Source organism: Bombus vosnesenskii, unplaced genomic scaffold, assembly GCF_011952255.1.
Source record: "Bombus vosnesenskii isolate JDL3184/JDL3185 unplaced genomic scaffold, Bvos_JDL3184-5_v1.1 scf7180000013355, whole genome shotgun sequence".
NCBI lineage: Eukaryota > Metazoa > Arthropoda > Insecta > Hymenoptera > Apidae > Bombus > Bombus vosnesenskii.
Genome location: NW_022882990.1, coordinates 461313 through 482583, shown reverse-complemented (window position 1 = coordinate 482583; position 21271 = coordinate 461313). Strand labels below are relative to the sequence as shown.

General features: G+C 32.1%; 2 protein-coding genes across 4 annotated transcripts in view; both read right to left on the bottom strand.

Annotated features, from left to right (window-relative positions):
* LOC117237054 (mucin-5AC) overlaps window positions 1–7003 on the bottom strand; it is a 37192-nt gene extending 30189 nt beyond the window's left edge. Inside the window, exons 1-8 of one of the 3 annotated variants that reach the window (XM_033500652.1) lie at window positions 6629–7003; window positions 5417–5879; window positions 4904–5347; window positions 4649–4823; window positions 4357–4575; window positions 3922–4271; window positions 3649–3831; window positions 2117–2229 (exon numbers count right to left, since the gene is read on the bottom strand). In XM_033500652.1, coding sequence (XP_033356543.1) covers window positions 2117–2229; window positions 3649–3831; window positions 3922–4271; window positions 4357–4575; window positions 4649–4823; window positions 4904–5347; window positions 5417–5649 — 1717 coding nt within the window. In that variant the 5' untranslated portion in view covers window positions 5650–5879; window positions 6629–7003. The other 2 variants (XM_033500653.1, XM_033500654.1) reach the window with 2 other exon arrangements.
* Window positions 7004–16678: 9675 nt separating this feature from the next.
* Window positions 16679–21271, bottom strand: part of LOC117237067 — a 273567-nt gene continuing 268974 nt past the window's right edge. The window contains exons 3-4 of the mRNA XM_033500681.1: window positions 18972–19266; window positions 16679–16900 (exon numbers count right to left, since the gene is read on the bottom strand). Of these exons, the coding sequence (XP_033356572.1) occupies window positions 16686–16900; window positions 18972–19266 (510 nt within the window). The 3' untranslated portion in view covers window positions 16679–16685. The remainder of the gene's footprint in view (window positions 16901–18971; window positions 19267–21271) is intronic.

Genomic DNA, 21271 nt, shown 5'->3' with positions numbered 1-21271 from the left:
ACACTGTGTGCGTTAAGGAAATGTAATAGCAGTATCACTGTGAGTTACCAATGGTCCACATTACGCAAACAGGAAACAATAGAAATCAGTACCATCATGCAACATTGTGTAAATTACAAAAAGATAAAATACCATGAATGAAATTAAAGAAAAAAGAAAGTCCGGGTCATCGATTTACCGCCAGCATCTTAGTATATCTCTGCGTTAACGTGTCAATCGAAAATGATGAATCGAAGTCAATCGTATCCAGCATACAATTTATGAAATGCGACTAATGAATGAAAAAAGTAGTGGAAGTTATGGTGTCGCGACCTCGTTCATGCGGCCCCGTTCGTTCTCCATATAAGAAGGCATACAGACATTTTTCGTCTTTCCGTCAAATAAATTACCGCCGCGGAATGCAGGTACCTTTGTATCGGAAAAATAACTGTCGAACGAGTTAAACTGTAGCAAACATGAAGTTGCAAATTAAACACAAATTTAAATCACGAAAAAGTGTGAAAGATACAATACCAGTTAAAAGAAGTATTTAAATAGAAAAATCATAAGTCCATATCATATAAAATAGTCACATAAAATATTTTGAAATTGCGTTAGCACTATAATAAAATACGATTGTCATGATTATAATGGTAAAAATATAAAACCAATCTAAAAATCTATATACAAATTACAGGATACTTATTGCAAACATTTGAATAAAAACTTAGTATACATTATGAATAATGGTCTTAAACACATAAATATTGCTAACTATGATCCCGTTAAATATTACGATTTACTAATGTAATGAATAGACTGCGGATTTTCGTGCATTTATAGGAAATTTGAAAGTAAGAAATTGCACAGAATTCACATGGTATAAAAAATACGTGAAATATCCGATATATAGTGTGTTCCATGATACTTGATACTTAAAACAATTCTTGGTAATTATTTAGAAAGCTGCCGCCGTCTTGAATTTTTATGCTTTTTTAATATGTTGTCGGCCGCATGATTCTAAACAACTTTTTCCTGTACGTGTAACCACTGCTCAATCTTAATATCCGAGATATTTGCAAAAATCTTGTCGGTACCATTACAGTGAATTCTGCCTATTGTACGCTGATGCTGATTGTCGACAGCTGTGAAGCCTAATCCAATAAAATAACGGCTAACCCAAACCTAATTCTTATCTTTTGTTTACAGTTTATATGTATAGGTTTGAATTAGGTATCATTTTATCAGGCCGACAGTAACGCATACGCTATTATGAACACCCAACTATAGGCAGAATTCACTGTAGTGGTACCAACATTTTTTTTGCACATATTTTTTGCACATATTTTGCAAAAAAAGTTGTTAAAAATGTTGATTTCTACAACATATGAAAAAATTATGGAAATCAAAAAAGCAGCAGCTTTCTAAATAATTACACAATTTTCTATATAAATTCTACTTTTTTTAATTACATTCCCAAAAATATCAATTTGCATAAAAATCCAGAATCTAGTAATAAATAATTTCTTGCTTAAGTATTCTTGTGATCTGTACAAAATATATGTATACTTGTACCAGGTATCTTGTAATTTTTATATATTTTTTCAGATTCGCTTCAAACTTCACCAATATAATCATAATAATCGAATCTCATAACAGTGTTAACGGAATTTCAAAATGTTTCGTACAACATACATAATATATAATATTAAAAAATATGTACAAAACTGTTCAAATGCTTTCGTACGCCTGTGCATGAATAAACAAAAAAAGAAGAAGAGACAGAAGGAAAAATGACAAAGATTAGCTTGGCGATCTCCATCTAATACCGTAGGGTCGACCAATGAGAAATGGGCTTATCGTATAATCGCGAAGCCGACCCATGAAATATCGAGCGATAAGATATGTTGAATAGACATTCTATGGTGAAACGTTGGTATTCCTTTCACTAAAGTGGTTCTCAAAGATGAAAAGGTGTATGTAGCCGGGTCTGATCGTCGGAGAACGGTTTTTACACGGTCAAAACCCTCGTCCTCTGGCAATACACTTTTACTGTGACGCAATCCACCTGCTATGTACATTTCTCGAGGGAACGCGAAATGCAAGCGACAGTATAAAGTACGAGAAGCAGACTTACCGTTCAGGTGTCGCTGCTTTTGTTTGAGGATGACCTCTCCCAGATAGCAGACGTTACTCCTCGCGAAAGATATACCAATTTCGTTCACAGTCCTCATGTTCGTCAGATAAACGCTGATAACAAAAAGGAAAATTTCATGTTAAATAGAAAGAATGTGGGATTACGAACGTTAATACAAACATGACTTCTTCGACGCTTTTAAAATTTCGAGATCACACATCAGACTATATTGGCATTTCTAGATTTTTCATTCTGGGATAGGAAATTATGTATTGTGTAATTTTGTTGAAAAAAGCGGGAACATACAAAATTTTTGTGTATACCTTAAATCTAAGAGACTTTTCCTTTTTTCCTATTTTTTATAATGTTGAAGTTCCTTTTTTTGTTAAAATGTTTTTCCATTGAAAAAGATTTTTATTTTATGGAATTTAGAAAAGTTCATGTAATTTCACGAAACGAATAAAAATAAGTTTACATAAATCAATAATTTGAATGTTGTTTACTTCTTTTTTTTTACATGGAATTAATAGTAAAATTATTGTTAATATTCTCCTGTGTGAAAATTTTTCAATTTAAATTGTCGTTTAAATACAATATCTTTTTGCATTTATGCAACAGTTAAAAAAGATTATAAACTTAGACACCTTTTAAAAACTTCAAATTAATTTTCAAACTAAAGGTTTGATATATTTCCGTTTAAGATTTGAAATTTAAGATAATACCTAAACTATCCTTGTTAAAAGAACCAAATGGAACCTTTTATAGGAAGAAATTGAAGCTAACAGTCCAACATAAGATCATAATTTATTAACTATCAATTAATTTTCTTTATAAAACTAATTTTCTTTGATGTAATTTGCTTAATTTTCAACATTGAAATAGATGCTTTTAATTTACTGTTATATAAATTCTTAAAATATGAAAATTAAAAGTCTTGTAAATATTTAAAAATTTTACGTAATGCAATATACTTTCATTCGAAAATTTCGTTTTGTTAACTTAGATGTTAGAAACTGTATTTTGTGTCTCACGTCGTAGTTCTAAGAACTTAAGCTCGAGCTCTAGTTTATCGTACTTTGAAATGGCAGATCCCAAGAACATAGCACAATGAAAAATAGTCTTAAAGTTATATACTCCCGAGAATCATGTAATTTTAACACGTTCCTTATATTGAACAGCAGCAATTAATGGTAGTAACTATTGCTAACTGTAATTAATCCGTTTGTAACATGTAACCAATTGCATTTATTACGCTATGTTCTTAGAAAATTGTATGGACAAATGTTTAAAAATTATCAATTACAAGTATATATATATATATATACCTGCTTTCTAAATAAGAAAAATATATGTGTGTGAGATACATTTATTCAGAGTATAATCATAACTCATGCTATATAAATATTTAATATAATGCAATGACATTACATATCTCTACAATTATTTTATTCTTCTAATAAAATGTTTTTTAGTTTTAATTATTTTTTGTTTTTTATGTTGCAAATATTCAAATTTATATTTTGTAGACTTACCATTTTTTCCAGTTTGAAACCAAATCCCTTGATTTATAATGAAAGATGGATTTTATGCCGGTATTATTGCCGAGAACTAGTATTGGTTTGTGCTGACTTCCGTTTGCTATGGACGACTCCATTTCTTTATAAGCAATGATTGCTACAATGTCTTGTTGAAATTCGATGTGAACGAGAAATAGTCTGTAAATGAATTTAAACACATAGTTAATATAAAAAATACAATTGTACGAATTATCATAAATTTAATTATAAAATATAGAACTCCCTCACCTGTGATATGACGTAGCTGTAAGATCATTTGTAATTAATTTTATGCAACCACCACCTTCGAAAGAAAACTGGTTACAAAATTCGAAGCTATTTACATGTAGCATTGGCATTTTATTTTCAATATTTACAACATTTTCTAATACTCGAATAACATTCTTCCTCGTTTCATAAACATATTGTATCGGTCCTTTTGAACACTCATTTCGATCGTTTTCACTTTTCGGTTCTGGAAGTTGAGGAGAGGATGTAAATTTCATGTGCGGTATAGGTACTGAAATTTGTGGATTTTGCAGGGATAAATTGTAAAATGATTTGTATATAAAATTTCTTCCTTCCTGTTCATATAGTGGCTGCGTAAAATATGTGCATTTCAGTTATGATATATTCATGTAATAAATTCAGTTTGTTAAAAATAATGTGAGATATTTAATATACCTGACCGCAGCAATAATACAAGCTGCCACTGCCACGGCAAAATGATGTTTTGAATACTTCGTCTTCATAGATGGGTACATGAACATATAAATAAGGAAACAACTGTGCCCAAAATAGATCTTCTATTTCTTGGAATGTCTGAGATCCGAAAAATTCGTGAGTCCAACCTGGACCAAAAATCGCAACAGAAAGTCCTTCGTGTCGTATTTTTTGTAAAGCCTGTAGATTATAATGGTTTAATGAAATATTAAATGAATATATGCTACAATAAAATAAGTAATATTATAATTACATATGTTGAATTAAATCCACCGCCACCAGGACAACCTCTTCCCCAAATATCAAGTCCTACATAAATATCATGAATATCTCTGTTGTGATTTTTTGCGAGTGTCACACTATTTTCCAATTTTGATTTCGTCCAGTTATAATTCAAGTAAATGCCATCACAGTTTAAAAAGAAATCTCTGAAATATTGTATTTATAACATTAAATAAGATTTACAAACAGAAACAATTGTAAAAGTATAAGAATGTAATAAGCTTACATGTTTTTACTATTAAGCTCATTTTGCCAATTTAATTTTCCTTCATTGGTTACGCTATCATACCATATAATTTCAGAATTTCTAATTGCTTCATGAATATTTTCTGTCAGATATTTTACGAAATAAATTAAATTATTAACTTGCTCACTTTTAATGGTATTTTCAACATTTAATAACCAGCCGTCAAACTTATAAAATTTTGCAACAAGTATTAGTGCATCTGCGAACCGTCTTACTTCTTCCTGAGATTCAAGTATAACATCCCAGATACCTTCTCTTTCTGTAATTACAGTACCAAGAACTTTTACACCATGATTGTGTGCTACATTAATCCATCCAAAAGGTGGCACAGTTATGAAATGATGACTAAAATACACAAATGTGTCGATAACACTCCAATGATAAAATAGGTAAGAACCATAAGATTCTGATCCATTTATAAATCTGAAAAATCACGGGTATATTATGTATAATATACGAATTAATAAATATAGTGGTTTCTATAAATATTACCTGTCTTCTAGGTAACCGCCTTTCATATCATGACAAAGCAACGTTCTCGGTTGTACTTCTCTATCCAATTTTTCTAACTGCATTTTTTCTGCGCTTATTTCTAAACCACTGTACATATAATCGGTTGAATCTCTTAATTCTTTAATTTCTGGCCATGGTTTTAAATTACCCACGTTATCAAATAATTCTTTTAAGTTTTTGAAAGGTTGTGACTCTGTAACTTCAGTTGCCATCTCTGTGATTTATACTGTTCTACAGACCACTTTCAAATAGTTTTTAATCCATTAACTCAAACAAAGGTTTTCCTTCTTATTTGCATCACCGGAAGAGTTGTAATCATGCAGAGCATTCACTACATTGATAGTGTTCACAGCAAACGGAACTAGCATATCAATTTATGTCTCATGATTTAACACTATTATCTACCAACTGCTAATGAGCAAAAAAGTGTTCATTTCTCTATCTGAAACAAAATATATGAAATAAAATTATGAATTTATAATGCGCGTATATCAATATTTATATGATTGTTCCAACTTTAAAAGAAATATTCCTATTTACAGAAGTATATATTCTTTAATATATTGCAAAAATTATATCGAAACAAACAATTTGGAATAAACATAACTAAGTAAATACTTTAACACGTTATATTTAACTAAATATTTCATTAGATTCGCTTAGGATTTAACACCTAACCTTTACGTCTAAGATATCAAATTAGTATACGTCAGCGTTACTGAAAAGCATCTGTTACTCTTTCTCATTCTCTCTTTCAATTTTATTTCTCCTGTTTCCCTTCTTATGATATTTATAACATTTCTTAGTTCAGATATAAGTAAATTTTTCGTAATTTATAAAAAATGACATTCTCTTTAATTATCGTATACTGTTAATCCATTACATATCTTGTTGTAATTTAACTTTTAGTACTTTAAGGTATGTGCATGCATAAAGTAATTCTGTTCCTAAGAATAATCATTTATTATTACGATAATACCAAAAAGTTAAATTAATTACTGTTGTTAATTAATTTTCAAATATCGTAATGCACAGCCATACACAAGTCATACAAACTATACTTATGTTCTTCAAGTCACCAGAAATGAATTTTAAATTTTATATTATATATTAATGCATATTATAGCGAGAACACTGTGCAAAATAATAATGTTAAAGACATACATGTAATTTATTAGTATAGGTACTTACTATATACAAAGCGTTCTCTTCAAAGATAATATGACGACTACCGAACGATCGACAGCAACCCAACGTATTTCTGGTACTGATAATAGTAGTATAGTTACGAGATAGCTATGTGTCTATGTCCAGTTACGAAAAATTGACAATCGGTGCTTGGTCTCGCGACACCAAGTCGCATGCTTCATGAGACATACAATGTATCGCCAAGATTCTGAGGGAAGTACTGAACTGTTTGACTCGATATCAGTCCTTTTGTCAAAAGGTTTATCATTTATCACCTTTCCCAATCCGTAGTCAGGTTTTTCAAACTAAGACCGGCATCAGACGAGCGGTTTGTTGTTGTTGTATATATGGTACATTTGTACGTGCGAGAGTGAATACGTAGAGCAAAAACATACACAAGTATGTATCCCCTCCATAGTATGTATGTAGCGTTGTATAATGGCCTAGGACTCAGTTGACAAAAAAAGAGAGAAGTGCAGTGTGAAATCTTGTGCCCAAATTACATTAATATTAGAATAAAGTTCCTTATAAAGTTCCTTATACATAATATAATATAAGGATGTCTTAATATATAGCACTATTAACTTATAATACTATATAATATTGTGTAGTTATAATATATAATAATAATACTATAATAGTATATAATATTATAATTTAATATAAATATAAATAGTTAATACTATAATGACAAAATATGACAAAAACCCAAAATTTAATTATTTTATTTATGTTGTTCAGTTTTTCCAAAGTTTTTTTGTTCGATACTAATAGTTTCTCGACATAAATAGGTTACAATCCTCCTTTTATAAGAAATGCTATAACAGATTGGTTAACGTGTTAAAAATGGATGGTTCTATTAAAAAGAGTATAAATAGTTAATACTATAATGATAAAAAATGACAAAAACCCAAAATTTAATTATTTTATTTATGTTGTTCAGTTTTTCCAAAGTTTTTTTGTTCGATATTAATAGTTTCTCGACATAAATAGGTTACTATCCTCCTTTTATGAGAAATGCTATAACAGATTGGTTAACGTGTTAAAAAATGGATGGTTCTATTAAAAAGAATATAGCTGATCTTTGTTCGGTGTTGTGCGTGATACTAACCAGGAATGAAGAGAAGCTGTCCTTATTTCTTATCATTCTACATGCGTCGTGCAGCATCATCAGGTCTAACTATCGTCACACGTGCATGTTTCCTAAGAATCAATAAGAAGAATATCGGGATCCTCATCGTGAACCGAAACTATAACATAAAGCCAAATTTACACCTTTTCACTTTGGATAATCTGTAAGTAATATACGTTTTACAACGGTTTATAATATTTCTCAATTATACAATTTGAATTGCATTTCACTATCGTTACTCCTAAGATGCTCAGCTGGTCTCTGACTCGATACAAAACTGTCTGTTTACTGTCACGGAGAGGAATGGCCCTCCTACGAATATTCTATTCGAAATAAACTGATATGTATTCTGATTGTATAATATAATCGAATATAATCTGATTGTGTCAGAAACAAATTCTTAGTAGAAACGTTTTTGTATCATATGATTCGGAACGATATAGATTATATTATCTATATAATTTAATCTATATCGTATATATCTATATAGATCTGTTTATCTTATATATCTATCTTATATCTACGTTATGTAGATAATATAATCTAACCTACAAAACAAGCAACTTTATAACTTTATAAACATCATATCGATTAAATAAAAAAAACGCGAGTTTTTCTTACATTTCCTCTATATCTTAAAAATTATTTATCATACGTGAAAAAGTGTCAGTAGGAAATTGTATATAATAAAATTATTTATAAAATGAAACTCGTTACGTAACGATAAGCTTAATTTTTACGTTGTTAGCAAATAGTGCAAAGACTTTTTTCTTAAATCGTTTATAACGTTAGTTAAAGTTGTCATATAATATTGAGGCTTTATGGTATCAGTCATATCAAAATAGGAAACCAAATTTCAAATCGATTCGTTTGTTAGTTTCTGTAAAATGAATTAATCAATTTACAAAACGGAAAATTTTTAATTTCTAAGAAAAATATGTGAGTTTATCTTAGTTTATGCTCCGAGCTTCTACGCTATGTAGAAAACTTATAGTATAGATATGCAAGTGTAAAAAAATGCTTTCGTTCAAAGGCATAGCTAAAATACAGTGATAATTATTTTTACTTTGTTGTTAAATGCAGTAACTTTTGCAATTTACATTCTATCGTCGTGGAACTTGCTTTCATCGATTTCTGGAATCATTCCACGTAATTTCAAGAAAAAGACGTTTTTCTACGATCGATTGGTTCCAAGATGGGCTTTATTTTCAAAAACTGGTCTGCGCTAAACTAAATGCAACGAGCGTTGTTCTACAGTTTATGACTTATATTATGCGTGAACTTCTTTTCTTATTGGTTGAATGCCCATAAAACACACAAAAAAGATTTGTAAAATTCTTTCATTTTCGCTGCGAGCAGTTAGATGGCTTGAACGCAGCGGGCTGTGTGAAAGCTCCGCGTGCAGTTTCTGCATTGACTGTGCGAAAACTACAACTTGTGGAAAAGGTCATGTTATCTATGCAACTATACAATTAGAGAGACGTTTCCCTTTTATAATTTGAAATTATCCAAAAACGTAGGAAATGGTTGGTAACATCTGTTTGCTTGTGCAACGTTATTTAAAAACTGAAAATAGGGATTAATTTTTTTGTATTTTTTATCCATTGAAGGTTATTGTTAAAATTACATTTATTGTTATAAATCTGTATTTTTGCGAATAATAATTTATTTCTATAATGTCTACGTTTGAAAATTATGTTATTGCTTATGTTATTAATTATTTTATTTTTTATTATTATGTTACATTAGAATTATATTATTATTTAGTTCAATTTACTTCAAAATTTAACCCTTAATATGTTTAATTAAGCCTGTAATATTTCAAATTGGTGAAGTGAATTCAACCAGTGAAGTAGTGTAAATACTGTGGCTTTCATCCTTCACATTTACTGTAGATGACTCATCTGCGATGATCATCCTTATTTCCATGATCATTATTAGGATTCGTTACGTCTTAACTCAGTTGTCATTGCCAAGTTTAAGATTATGAATATCAGTAGCCCGATGACTTTTGAGAGTTACGAGATGCCTCGACATATGTCATGTGTATAGAAGGCGCGACACTAATATGTTATTAACTTTAAACAATTTGCCTCATGAATATTCTTGTGATATTGTAATAATATACGACATATATATTTTTGAATTGAACGTATCGTAAATATCTAATTTTAGTGTAATGCTTTATTTGATATAACAAATCTGTTTATCTTATTTTTATCTTATTTGTTTATCTCACCTTATTCTTTATTTCATTTTTTCTGGAGACAGTACTAATAAAATAAATTAATATAACAATGTCAAATGATTTATCTCAATTCTATAAAGTAATTATCTAAAAGCACAGCTTTGCGAAACAATCTAATAATGGAAAAACCATTGACTGTTGACGTGATATAGAGGGTGGTTGGTAATTGGTGGTACAAGCGGAAAGGGAGTGATTCTACGCGAAAAAAGAAGTCGAAAATATAGAATAAAAATTTTTCGTTTGAGGCTTTGTTTCCGAGAAAATCGACTTTGAATTTTCGCTCGGTACGCGTGCGGTACGTTATAACGGATCTCACTGTAGATCGTTGTCTCGATGGAAAAAATTAAAAAGAAAAGAAAAAAATTAAAAAAAAATTTTTAATCTATATTTTCGACTTCTTTTTTCGCGTAGAATCACCCTCTTTCCGCTTGTACCGCCAGTTACCAACCACCCTGTATATATAACTAAAACATCGTAATAACGTAAATATATTATACACTGTGTGCTTAGATTTGCGGTAGAAATGAAGTCAAGAAGATTCTACAACTTATTCTACTAAATACCAAAATAATACGTAATAATAGAATAACTGTTGCATCGGAGGTGATCTTTAGGATTATTGAGTCAGGAAACTTGCCTAGTGTATTTAGGTAAATAGATGTGTAATACGGGAAATTATCCTATGCAAAAATAAGCCAAAAGTGGGAAAATGTAGAATAACACTTTTTCATTTAAGTTTTCGTTTTCGAGAAAATACGATTTGAACATATTGAATAAAAGATTAGCCTGGTATATGTGTATTTGACAAATTTTCAAATTCGACTTTCTCGAAAACGAGATTTCAGGCAAAAAAAATGTTGTTCTACATTCTTTATTTATTTTCGCATGTTGAATAATCTACCAATTGTTTACTTCTGTACTTTTAAGTTTTATTTCCTCAAAAACGAAAACTCCACGTAATATTGTTATTCTTCATTTCCATATTATCTCGGGTCACAGAATTTCCCTGACTTTACACGGATTTAGAACCATGACGTATATTACACATATATAATATAGACAATATAAGGATAAAATGAAAATCGAAAAAAAAATCGACATACCGTAAGATCTTCCTTTATTTAGCGTACAACCGTTTTTAAGAAGACAGGCGATCCCACGGATACAAGACAGACACAACGGTTTATGGAATGATTGGAAGACGTACGAGAAAAACGAACTGCCATGATGGTCCCGCGTGATCTCGTGATGATCCTACTTACTTTTCCCATTCGTTTTCCATCTTTTTTGTTTTCTCTTTAATGCAATCTCATGTTTGAATTTCCAGGGGATAGATTGTTCTAGAACGATAATACACAGATTGTTCACGATTCCCTCGAAAAGTGGCGCAGTTAAAAAATAGTAGTCTCGATTCGTTATTCCACAGTGGTCACAAAACATTCGAGATCATCCTGTTTTCTATTTCGATTATCGTTAAAGGTAATATCAGTACAGGCCGTGTTATGATGATGCGATTACGCTGGTTCGTCAACGAAAATGCCATTAATGTGTATGACAATAAACTCGAATCATTGCAAAAAGCGAACCCGACGATAACGTTCGGAACGTTGCTTGATTTTCTATGGTTTAGGTACATCTAATTGAACGAACGCTCGTAGAAGTTTACGGCAAATCTTGCGATAAGATGTCGTATTTTCTTCCTATATGTATAGTAAAACTTTTAGACAAAGTTACCTTTTGAATGTATGTATCACATTGGATCTCTACCTAACTATGCGACTAACTATGAACAATTAACTAGTCATCGTAAAAGTCTAATTACAACCCTTTGCTTTTCCTATTTGATTCTGCATGATAATCGGTGCTACCGTAAGATCGTTAACTATTTGTACGCTGAGATAGATTCTCTGTATAATCAAACGTATCTGTGACAACATGCTTGAAGATAGATGGATCATTTTTTAGGTTTTAGGATAATATTATTATATGATATGTTTATCCTGATAATTATTTCCTTGCCTCTATTCATTTTATTCCTTTCATTGCCAAACGTATATAGTACACATGATTGCCACCATTATTGCTTACAATTCATCAAGTAAAATTTATAATAGTAACATGGAAGAAATCTACTAAAGTTTGTAATAGAAATGAAATAATATTGAACTTATGACTAATGTACATACATATACATATTAATTATAGAGAATTCATCTTTCAACGAGTTGCAAATAATTTTTGGATGACACGATATTCTTTTATTTTTTTGCTCTACAATATTCTTCTTACCATAGTTTCCAATCTGAATCTCTATCACATATAATTAAAAATAACGTACACGTATAATATAATCACAGCAAAAATGTATACATACTATCAACTTTCTAAAAGAATAAACGAGAAGCATTCGAAACAGGTGGTCCATCTATCTCCCAATATTACATTTATATTAGCAGAATGCGGAATTATTTTTTTCTCAAAATAACTCTATTGTAATTTGATTGTGACTGGACTACTGAAACACCGGAATTACACAGAAGAAAACGTACTGTGAAACGAAGAGACGAATTTATATCTACAAAAGGTGCACAGCAATTGAAAACGCTTGGGTATCCTACTCCTATATATGTATAATTTATATGTATACATATATTATATGCATAGTTACGTACAATAATTATCTCTTGATATTTGGTTCCTCGTGTATGCATAAGTACGTGTACATGTATATATAATATATATATATATGAATATATAATATTTATATGTATGTATTAAATCAATTAATTGTGCATGTTGATCCATACAACACAGAATTCCATTTTGTCTCTGTCATTAAAAGGAATACATATATGTATATATGTATATATATATATAGATTAGGAGGCTATTTAATACTAAATTCAACCGGCGAATTACGCTACCGATTTTTATTAAATATTTTTTTTATCGCTCCATATGTAGCAGAAACATCGTTCTACGAAAAATCTTCTTTCTTCACCTTACAACGTGGTTTTACTAATATACGTATCGTAAGTGATTAATCTGCACGTGAGATTAGGAATGTCAGCTATCCTCGAGAACTCACTCCCATTCTATGCTTCTGTTATTTAGACATTCGTTAGTTAATTCTTACATTAAATCGTTTACTATGCTAATCGATTCGTCTTAAAACTCTGGTATTTTCTCGCTGATAGTTTATTCATTCATGATATGATGCAAATGTACGAGATGTTCGATCTGATTGACACGAACTTTGCATTTTTGCCCCATGAATTAAAATTTAATATTAATTGAGCATATGTTTCGAATACGTATAAAATTAAATAATATTAATAATTTTTTAGTTTCGACTGTTACGATTATTTATATATATTTATGATTATTTCTGCCAGTAAATTGATAGAAAATTATTTCTTAATTAAATTAAAAGTCGTTATTTGTTTTACAATAGAACTGTGTGAAATGTATAAAATATTTTTGTAAAACAAAAAATATTCGCTTGTTTAATAGAATAAATATTCTTATAAGTTGTAAACATAAATGAGTAATGAATTTAAATTTAGAATTTCAAGAAATTTCTAAAATTATTTAAATTTATTCAATAAAAAAGAATGTCTTTTTCATTAATTCAGATCTACGATAAAACAAGCAAAAAACCAAATTTTACAATCAAGTATTATCGAGATCTTTAATAAGTTTTTCGATTCCAGATTTTTATTAGCGATTTGAAATTGTTCATCTTGCTAAACAAACACGGAATGTGATTTCTCGCCGATATCCAATTTCCAATATCACCGAAACAGAAGCAAAAAGCACAACTGGAACAATATTTTATACACAGTAGAGGCTAGATAGATCAGCTCGTGCAAAGATCGTTTCACCAGATTGCCGGCTTGCGAGCCACAAGCCAATCGAGTTTGTTCAATAAGCTTTCTCAACGTCTCGTACAGGTCGTGCTTTCTTCGTAGTAGGAGTAGCAGGGCATTGCCGTCCCTACGATCCAAGCTACAAGGCCGAACGTACTGACCGTGAACAGGATATGGCTACGTCTCGACTAGAATATGACGAAAGATATGAATGACACGAGTATCATTTACGATCTTATGACGAAGATCCAGAACTATCCAAGCTCTGTAACGCTTCTTCTCTTAAAACGGGTACTCGATTCCGAGACCGAACAGGTCGGTTTTCTCATACCCGACTTATTAATTCGTACGTTGTAGGCCGACGTCTACAGAATTATATAGTTTTGTTTATCGTTAACATGGTGGGAAGTAATCGCTTCCATTCTCGTAACGCGTACAAAATACCGTACAACAGACGAGAGAACTACAACGATCCCTCATTTAGAGAATTGAAGCGCGCGGGACCTATCGTTCAAACTTGCGTTCTAACATCTACGGGTGTCTATATAGAAAATGTGTGGCCAAATTGGCCGAGAGTTCTCACTTAATCACGATACTTAGTGACGATCGTGGCGACGATTCGTCGGTATAAGGATAGATCGTCGGTAGGTCGTCTTATAGAAAAATTGTACCGCTCGAGGATCTATCCTGGTGCGCAAATCTCCACTTTTTCCATCGATGAAAGAGGATTATGAAACGCAAGATGAATAAACGGAGCATTTTGTTCAAAACGGAGTTTTTCTTCTGGGACTAGTTTAAGTTATTCGAAGAATTCAAATGTTAGAAATAAAAAGGAAGTATCAGGAATGTGAGTTCTCTTAAGGAACGAGTACTTAATCGCTATTAATCTATCGTTTGGTACTTTCGTGGCGCTGGAGGTTCTTGCGTGAGGAACATTTTCTCAAGATTCGTTAACGTTTCTTAGGTAATAGTAAGTTGTAGTGGATGGTAAAAATGGTAACAATATTAATCCTGATAAAGAAATGCAATTTGCAAACGCACTACGATTAGATAAAATTTGTTCGTAATTAATTGGTATTTAGATGGATCGTTTCTAAGATCCATCGTTTGATAAATTAGGCCCACGCTAGTGAAACGTTTAGAAGTCCTGGGGGTAATAAATTACAGTTGGCTCGTAAATGTTGGAATAACGTCCTAGCTTAAAGCTGTCTATCGATCTCATTAAATCACTAAATTGAACATAAATATATTATTTGGCTTGGCCTGGGTCGATTCAAGCTACTGATCATTACGACGATAACTCGACGACGTTGAAATTGAACCTTGCTCTCTCTTTAATCATCGTTGTAATTTGCAATAATATATTTTTCTTTGAAGTTAAGTATTCTTTACTTTTCTCATACATAATTATATATATCTAATTCCTGTCTCGTTTAATTATTCAGGTATGTGAAAAGAAAGTAGTTAAGGTTCCTTTTGTTTCATTATCGGTAATCGATTTTTCAGAGTTTTCTTTTTCTCTTTCGTAGAACTCTTTCAACCGGAATCGCGTTTCAAACAAAAGGAGAAAAGCTTAAAGCTTGAGAGAACACGGATAAGAAGGTATATAAATTAAACTAATTAGTACTTACAAATCCTTCAACCGTGTAATCACTTCCCGGTCGAGAATATTTTTCTCGTTAAAATCATGTGACTTTTAATATGTTGTGAGATGCGTAAAAAATACTTTGATAATTCTTTCCGTTTGTTAAAAACCTGGATCTCGACCCATAGATAAATATTTTTAATAAGAAAATCATTCCATACGGTTGGAGGATCGTTAAACGTTCGATTACTTGCGTAAACTGGTATTTAAAACGCAATGATCGTACAGATATGTATCAACATATTGTTGATCGATACGAAAATAATCGTGCGAGAAATTGCATTCAATTTTCACTCTACAATACATTAATTATTTACGGTTAACATGTATACCAATATGTTCCTCAAAGTTTATAAAAAAATTATTTCTACAATTATTACTACTAAATTATATTATAAATAACATAAATAAACCGTATAACTACTAGTATCACTTTTAATACTTCCTATCATTAATGTATCGTTATATTTCTAGTAGAATAAATTTTTAATAAAATCTAATATTTAAGGTTTTATTTTAAATTAATTCTCAAATGGAATTAGTATGAATCATAGTACAAAATAACCAATCTTATTTTTCGCTATATTCCCAATTGTTGCAATCATATCGTTACAAATTATTCATAAATCATCAATAAATTTTACATGCTACAAAACACATTCGTATACTCCTGCTCGAAAGTTTGGAGCATGCTTTGCCATTTGAACGAAACAAGCTTTGCGAGAAATAAGAATACGACAGTTATAATTTTACTTTTTAGGCGTGATTAATCCACTATAGTTTCGATACTATAAAAAGATAATATTACAGATAAGATAATTACTTATTTAAGGAATTCATTATTTCTCTTAGAATCCTGACCCACTTTTACGAAAATTAAACTATGATTCACGTATGTATACAATACTAACTCTTCATTCGCCATTTTCAAAATCAGAAAAACCACACAAATTTAAATAATTCATTTTAACGTTAACGTAATGGTTAACATTGTTTGACTTTCACGTATAATTCATATCGACCAACAAATTCCGAATAGAAAAGAAAAGCTTAATAGGTAAAGGCGAAACTCGTCGAAGACCGCGATTACACGGAAGTCGAGTCTCTCACGAGTCACGCGTTCGAAGATCTCATGGAGCAGGCGACAATCGTTATTATCGGATTTTTTAGAAGCTCTCGTCGATTCCCCGATCCCTGGCAAGATTGAAAACTTCGAAATCGCCATCTGGTGCGTCCGGTATATCTGGTGCAACTGGTATCTCAGGTCGAAGGGCCACGCAGTCCCGTGGCGAACACTCGACACGGCCCTCGGATCCGCAGCTGCATTCAATGCAGTTTCCGGTCGAATGCGGAAGTACCTCGCCCTCACGGTATTCCCTTCCTGTAATCAGAATATCGTGTCCGTCCGGACACAGTATTTTACATTTCTCTTGGATTTTTCTCTTGGCCTACCTACAAGTTGCTTGAAAATACCAGACGATTCTACGCTTTCAATTCTCGATTCTTGTTGTTTATTATGCAATGGTTCAAGAGAGTATTAGAAAAGTATAAGGAGAACGATATGTGTTGTGTGATATGTAAATGTAGAAATATATGTGTGTATTGCAATAATTTATAGGCGGAGAGTAAGGATGTGAGTGAAAGCGTAGATAAGCGTAAGAGGGTGAGAATGTGAGAGAGGCTGAGAGAAGATAAGAGAAAGATGTAAAGCCGAAGGACCATTCAAACTGTTAAGCGAGAACTATACGCAGTGTAAATCTTTTATTATTGTATAACTTTTGTACATTGTACACCGTGGCATGACTCTACACACCTGGATAAGCGAAGATTTGTAAAAAGAAGTTGTGCAAAGTTGATCTTGACTATGATTTTCGATGCTAAATATTTTTTATTTCAACGTATTTCGCTCATTACGAGGAACGAAAGTCTCAAAGGAACTACGCTAACCAAACGATTTCATCTTCCAGAAAAAGTGTTAAAGTTTTAATAATTCTTAAACTGGTTTCATTCACAATATATTTACATCAATATTCGTATTTAATGAGGAAATGGCGTGCTATTTACGAAGCAGCAGGACATCACAGATTAGCTCGTTAAATATATCGGGATACAAGAATAGTGGAAGATCTCTGCGTGCAGAAAGCATTCCGTGACACTGCGATTTTCAACGACTGTGTTAACGATTTGGTGATCAAGAATTAATATCGCGACGTCTAAATGCAGGTCGAGACCGCATAAATAAACATCTTTTTCTTGAAGAAGGGGTTATTTAATATCCATGATTCCTTTGAGACTGTTGTTCCTAGTGATGAGCAAAATACATTGCAGTAAAAAAATTTTTACTGTAAAAGTCATGCTCAAGGTCAATTTTGTACCGATCCAAATTTCCAAATTTCCACCGATCCACGGTGTGGAATCATGCTACAGTGGTTTTTCGATCTACCTTCTATACACTCTATACATATAATAAATAATAAATACTTCTTATTCGAATAATGCGATAATACAAATCGTCCGTGTAAAGACTTCGTGGCCTTCTGGAGGTCCGCGGACCACAGGTTAACAATCTCTGGTCTAGCATATTGATATCAATTTAATCTCTTTATTATGGGTTATCACAGGGTGGTTGGTAACTGGCGGCACAAGCGGTAAGGGGGTGATTCTACGCAAAAAAAGAAGTCGAAAATATAGAATAAAAAATTTTTTTTTTTAATTTTTCGTTAGTTTAGTTTTTCGTATTATCGTTGTTAGTAACAGGGGCAATAAGGTACATTCTATACAAAAAAGAAACAACATTTTTGTACCGTTAGCTTCAATATAATGATTGAACTTTTGAATTCTTGTAGTTTTTTGTTAACTATGAAGATACCCGATAAATACAATTTTGAGTACACAATTTGTTTCGTGTGGACTACAAAAATTAGGCGTTATACACATACGGTTTAATGCGGGGCTTCCATACAAATATCGTCTAATCCTTTGCTTTCTTTCTCTCACTTCCTGGAATCCAGAATATTTATACATCTGCGCAACTTTTCTACGAAACGATTAGAAATTTTAAGAAAACACGTAATCAAAACAAATAATTATTCTCTTACCTACGGTGACTACAAAAAAGTATTTATGCGTATCCCTATTTTCCAAAGAATCGTTCTTTCTCCTTTTTTCATTAATGTTTATATTTCATTTTCATGGTATCAAATTTTTGTAGTCATATTGAAGGTGCCATTGAATGATACGAAATTTAAACTTAACTCGTTTGTAAATGCTACACTAAATACAATGGCGTGCTAATATTTTCTGTATTCGTTGTACTTCCTCGTGAAAAACCGTCCATACGATGCGAAACTAATTACACTGTAATTCTATTTGCTTCGAATAGCGGCTATCTAGTCGATAGTTTGCGGCTGTGTAAAGAACCGAGTTGAAACAAACTACGACTGATCTATTACCCATCACGAGACACGTAGTTGGTACTGGCTGCAAGGTAGTCGAGTAGGTCGCGTTAATCTCCGCGTATCCCTGTTGCTCGACAGAAGGCTCCTCCGCCGGATCACCGGAAGCTTCCAAACTGTCGACGGCATCCGTGCTTCCCTCCAGCGACGGCGTGTAATTACTTTCTATCGTCGTCGATGGGAGGAACGAGGGGCCGGCGGAAGGATCGGTGTTCGGATTGTAATTCTGCCACCAACAATATACTTCACCGGCGACGCACAGACAATGAGAGTTCGGGTCGTACGATGGTATCTGGAACGGAAAGAGAAAATTCATACGTTCAGTCTCGTATGATTGTATGCCATGTTATCCTTGTGCGACACGACGCCGCGACAGTTGGATAAGGTAGTTAGTACGAATATACGTTGTTAGAGGCAGATATGTCTTTTTCAGTTGCAGCTTTTTTACGGGGATGTTGATTACGGGGAAGTTATAGTAATTAAAACTTTGATACTGCTACGTCGTTCTATATGAAATAATTGATTTCAGAAACGTGTAAAATTGTTCAAAATTTAGTGACAAAAAATGCTGTTAAATGTTAATTAGATTTCGATTTAAAATTTGAAGTTAAGTGAACGCAACGAAGTTAAGTGATCGATATTTTGTCAGTTTTTTTTTAATTACAAAGAGATGTATTTATGCACTAAAGCAAAACATAAATCAACGTCAAATTCCGGTCTGTTCTTTTTCAGGAAACTTTAGATTTTGACGCAATGTGGTAAAAGTTGTTTGTAATATTTTGCAGAAGCTACATTAGGAGGAAAGACAGCCTGCAATTGATGTGAAAAAATTAGATTGGGTAATGCAAACATTAAAAATGCGTCAAAATATTGTTAAATAAGGATTATTATTGTTTCGATATATAAGGTCAAAATGTATCGAATGTATTCAATTTGTTGTACTATTCGACCTAATCCTTTCGTTACGACGGACGACTATAGCGGCTCTCTATGAAATGTTATTCATATATGTATGCACTATGCGCGACTATAGTCATTTGTCACAAAACGTCGCGCCCCACCGCGCCATTTAAGGCCATTTTTGGTTGAACGACTAAAAGCTATTCCAACTTGATTGAAACTGTATTTACATGTGCAAATTCGAACAACCTAATTAAGGTTCATCGACTCAATCGTTCTTCCAAAAATTTCCTAATGCAAACAAGGTTTTAGATATATATACATATGTAATGTTGTAATATTTTTGGAAATCAGGCGATCGATTCGAGAAAACTCAAGAATCGATTTTCTAAAGTCTTCTTCCGTATCTCCTAAAATCTCCGCTTCTAATCCCTCTTCTCTTTCTCCTTCTAACTCTTAACTTGCTTTTCTTTTTCTTTGTTCTCCATCTTCGCTTCTCGAAATCCTGTTTTATTCTCCCTCCTAAGTACTTGTCCTTCTCTATTTATATCGTTCGACCGACTCAGTAAAGACAGGGAAAGTCAAACCGTCGGTTGGTCTTCTAAAGTCTATAGAATTTACATATATATACAGTGACAAGCAAAAGTGTAAACACACTCCGCTGATTTTATGTAAAAGGCGATACTACGACTAATTTTTCAAGTGATCGGTAAAGATTAGGTAACAGTAACTACAAGTTGCGTCTGATTAACGAAATGTAATAGTTCATTTTCATTAACATTAATAATGTACAGAATATATTATAGTAATTGTGTTTTGAAGCAATGTTTATAGTTTTGCACGTTGCGTCAGAAACGTTTATGATAGCGTGTAAATGTCAGGGAAACGAAACTGTCAATAAGCACTGATTGTCCACTGTTTCGCAGTCAACTGTTCCACACTATTGTTAGATTACTTTTCAGTTTGATATGCTTAATCCAAGATGAAGCCACTTAGTGAAGATAAAAAGAACAGTATTATTTATTTGCGTGATAAAGGTTTGTCGTTGCTGCAAATTGCAGAGAAATGTGGTGTCAGTCATGCGATAGTTGCAAGAATAAGAGGAAGGTATGTTAGTGCACCAATTTCTTCACAAAATGGTAGACTGCGACTTATTTCGGATAGAGCAGCACGTGAAATTGCACACTGTATTCGGTCGGATAGTTACAAAACACCAAAAATTGCTGCTCAGCAAATCGAAATAAGTGCTAGCGAATGGACCATTCGTCGCTCTTTAAGGAGAATGGTTTACGAGCGAAGGAAAAAGAAAGTAAACCAGCTCTTTCAAACAAAAATATTAAATTACGAAAACAATTTGTTGACACCTACAAAGAATGGACGATCGAGGATTGGGAAAG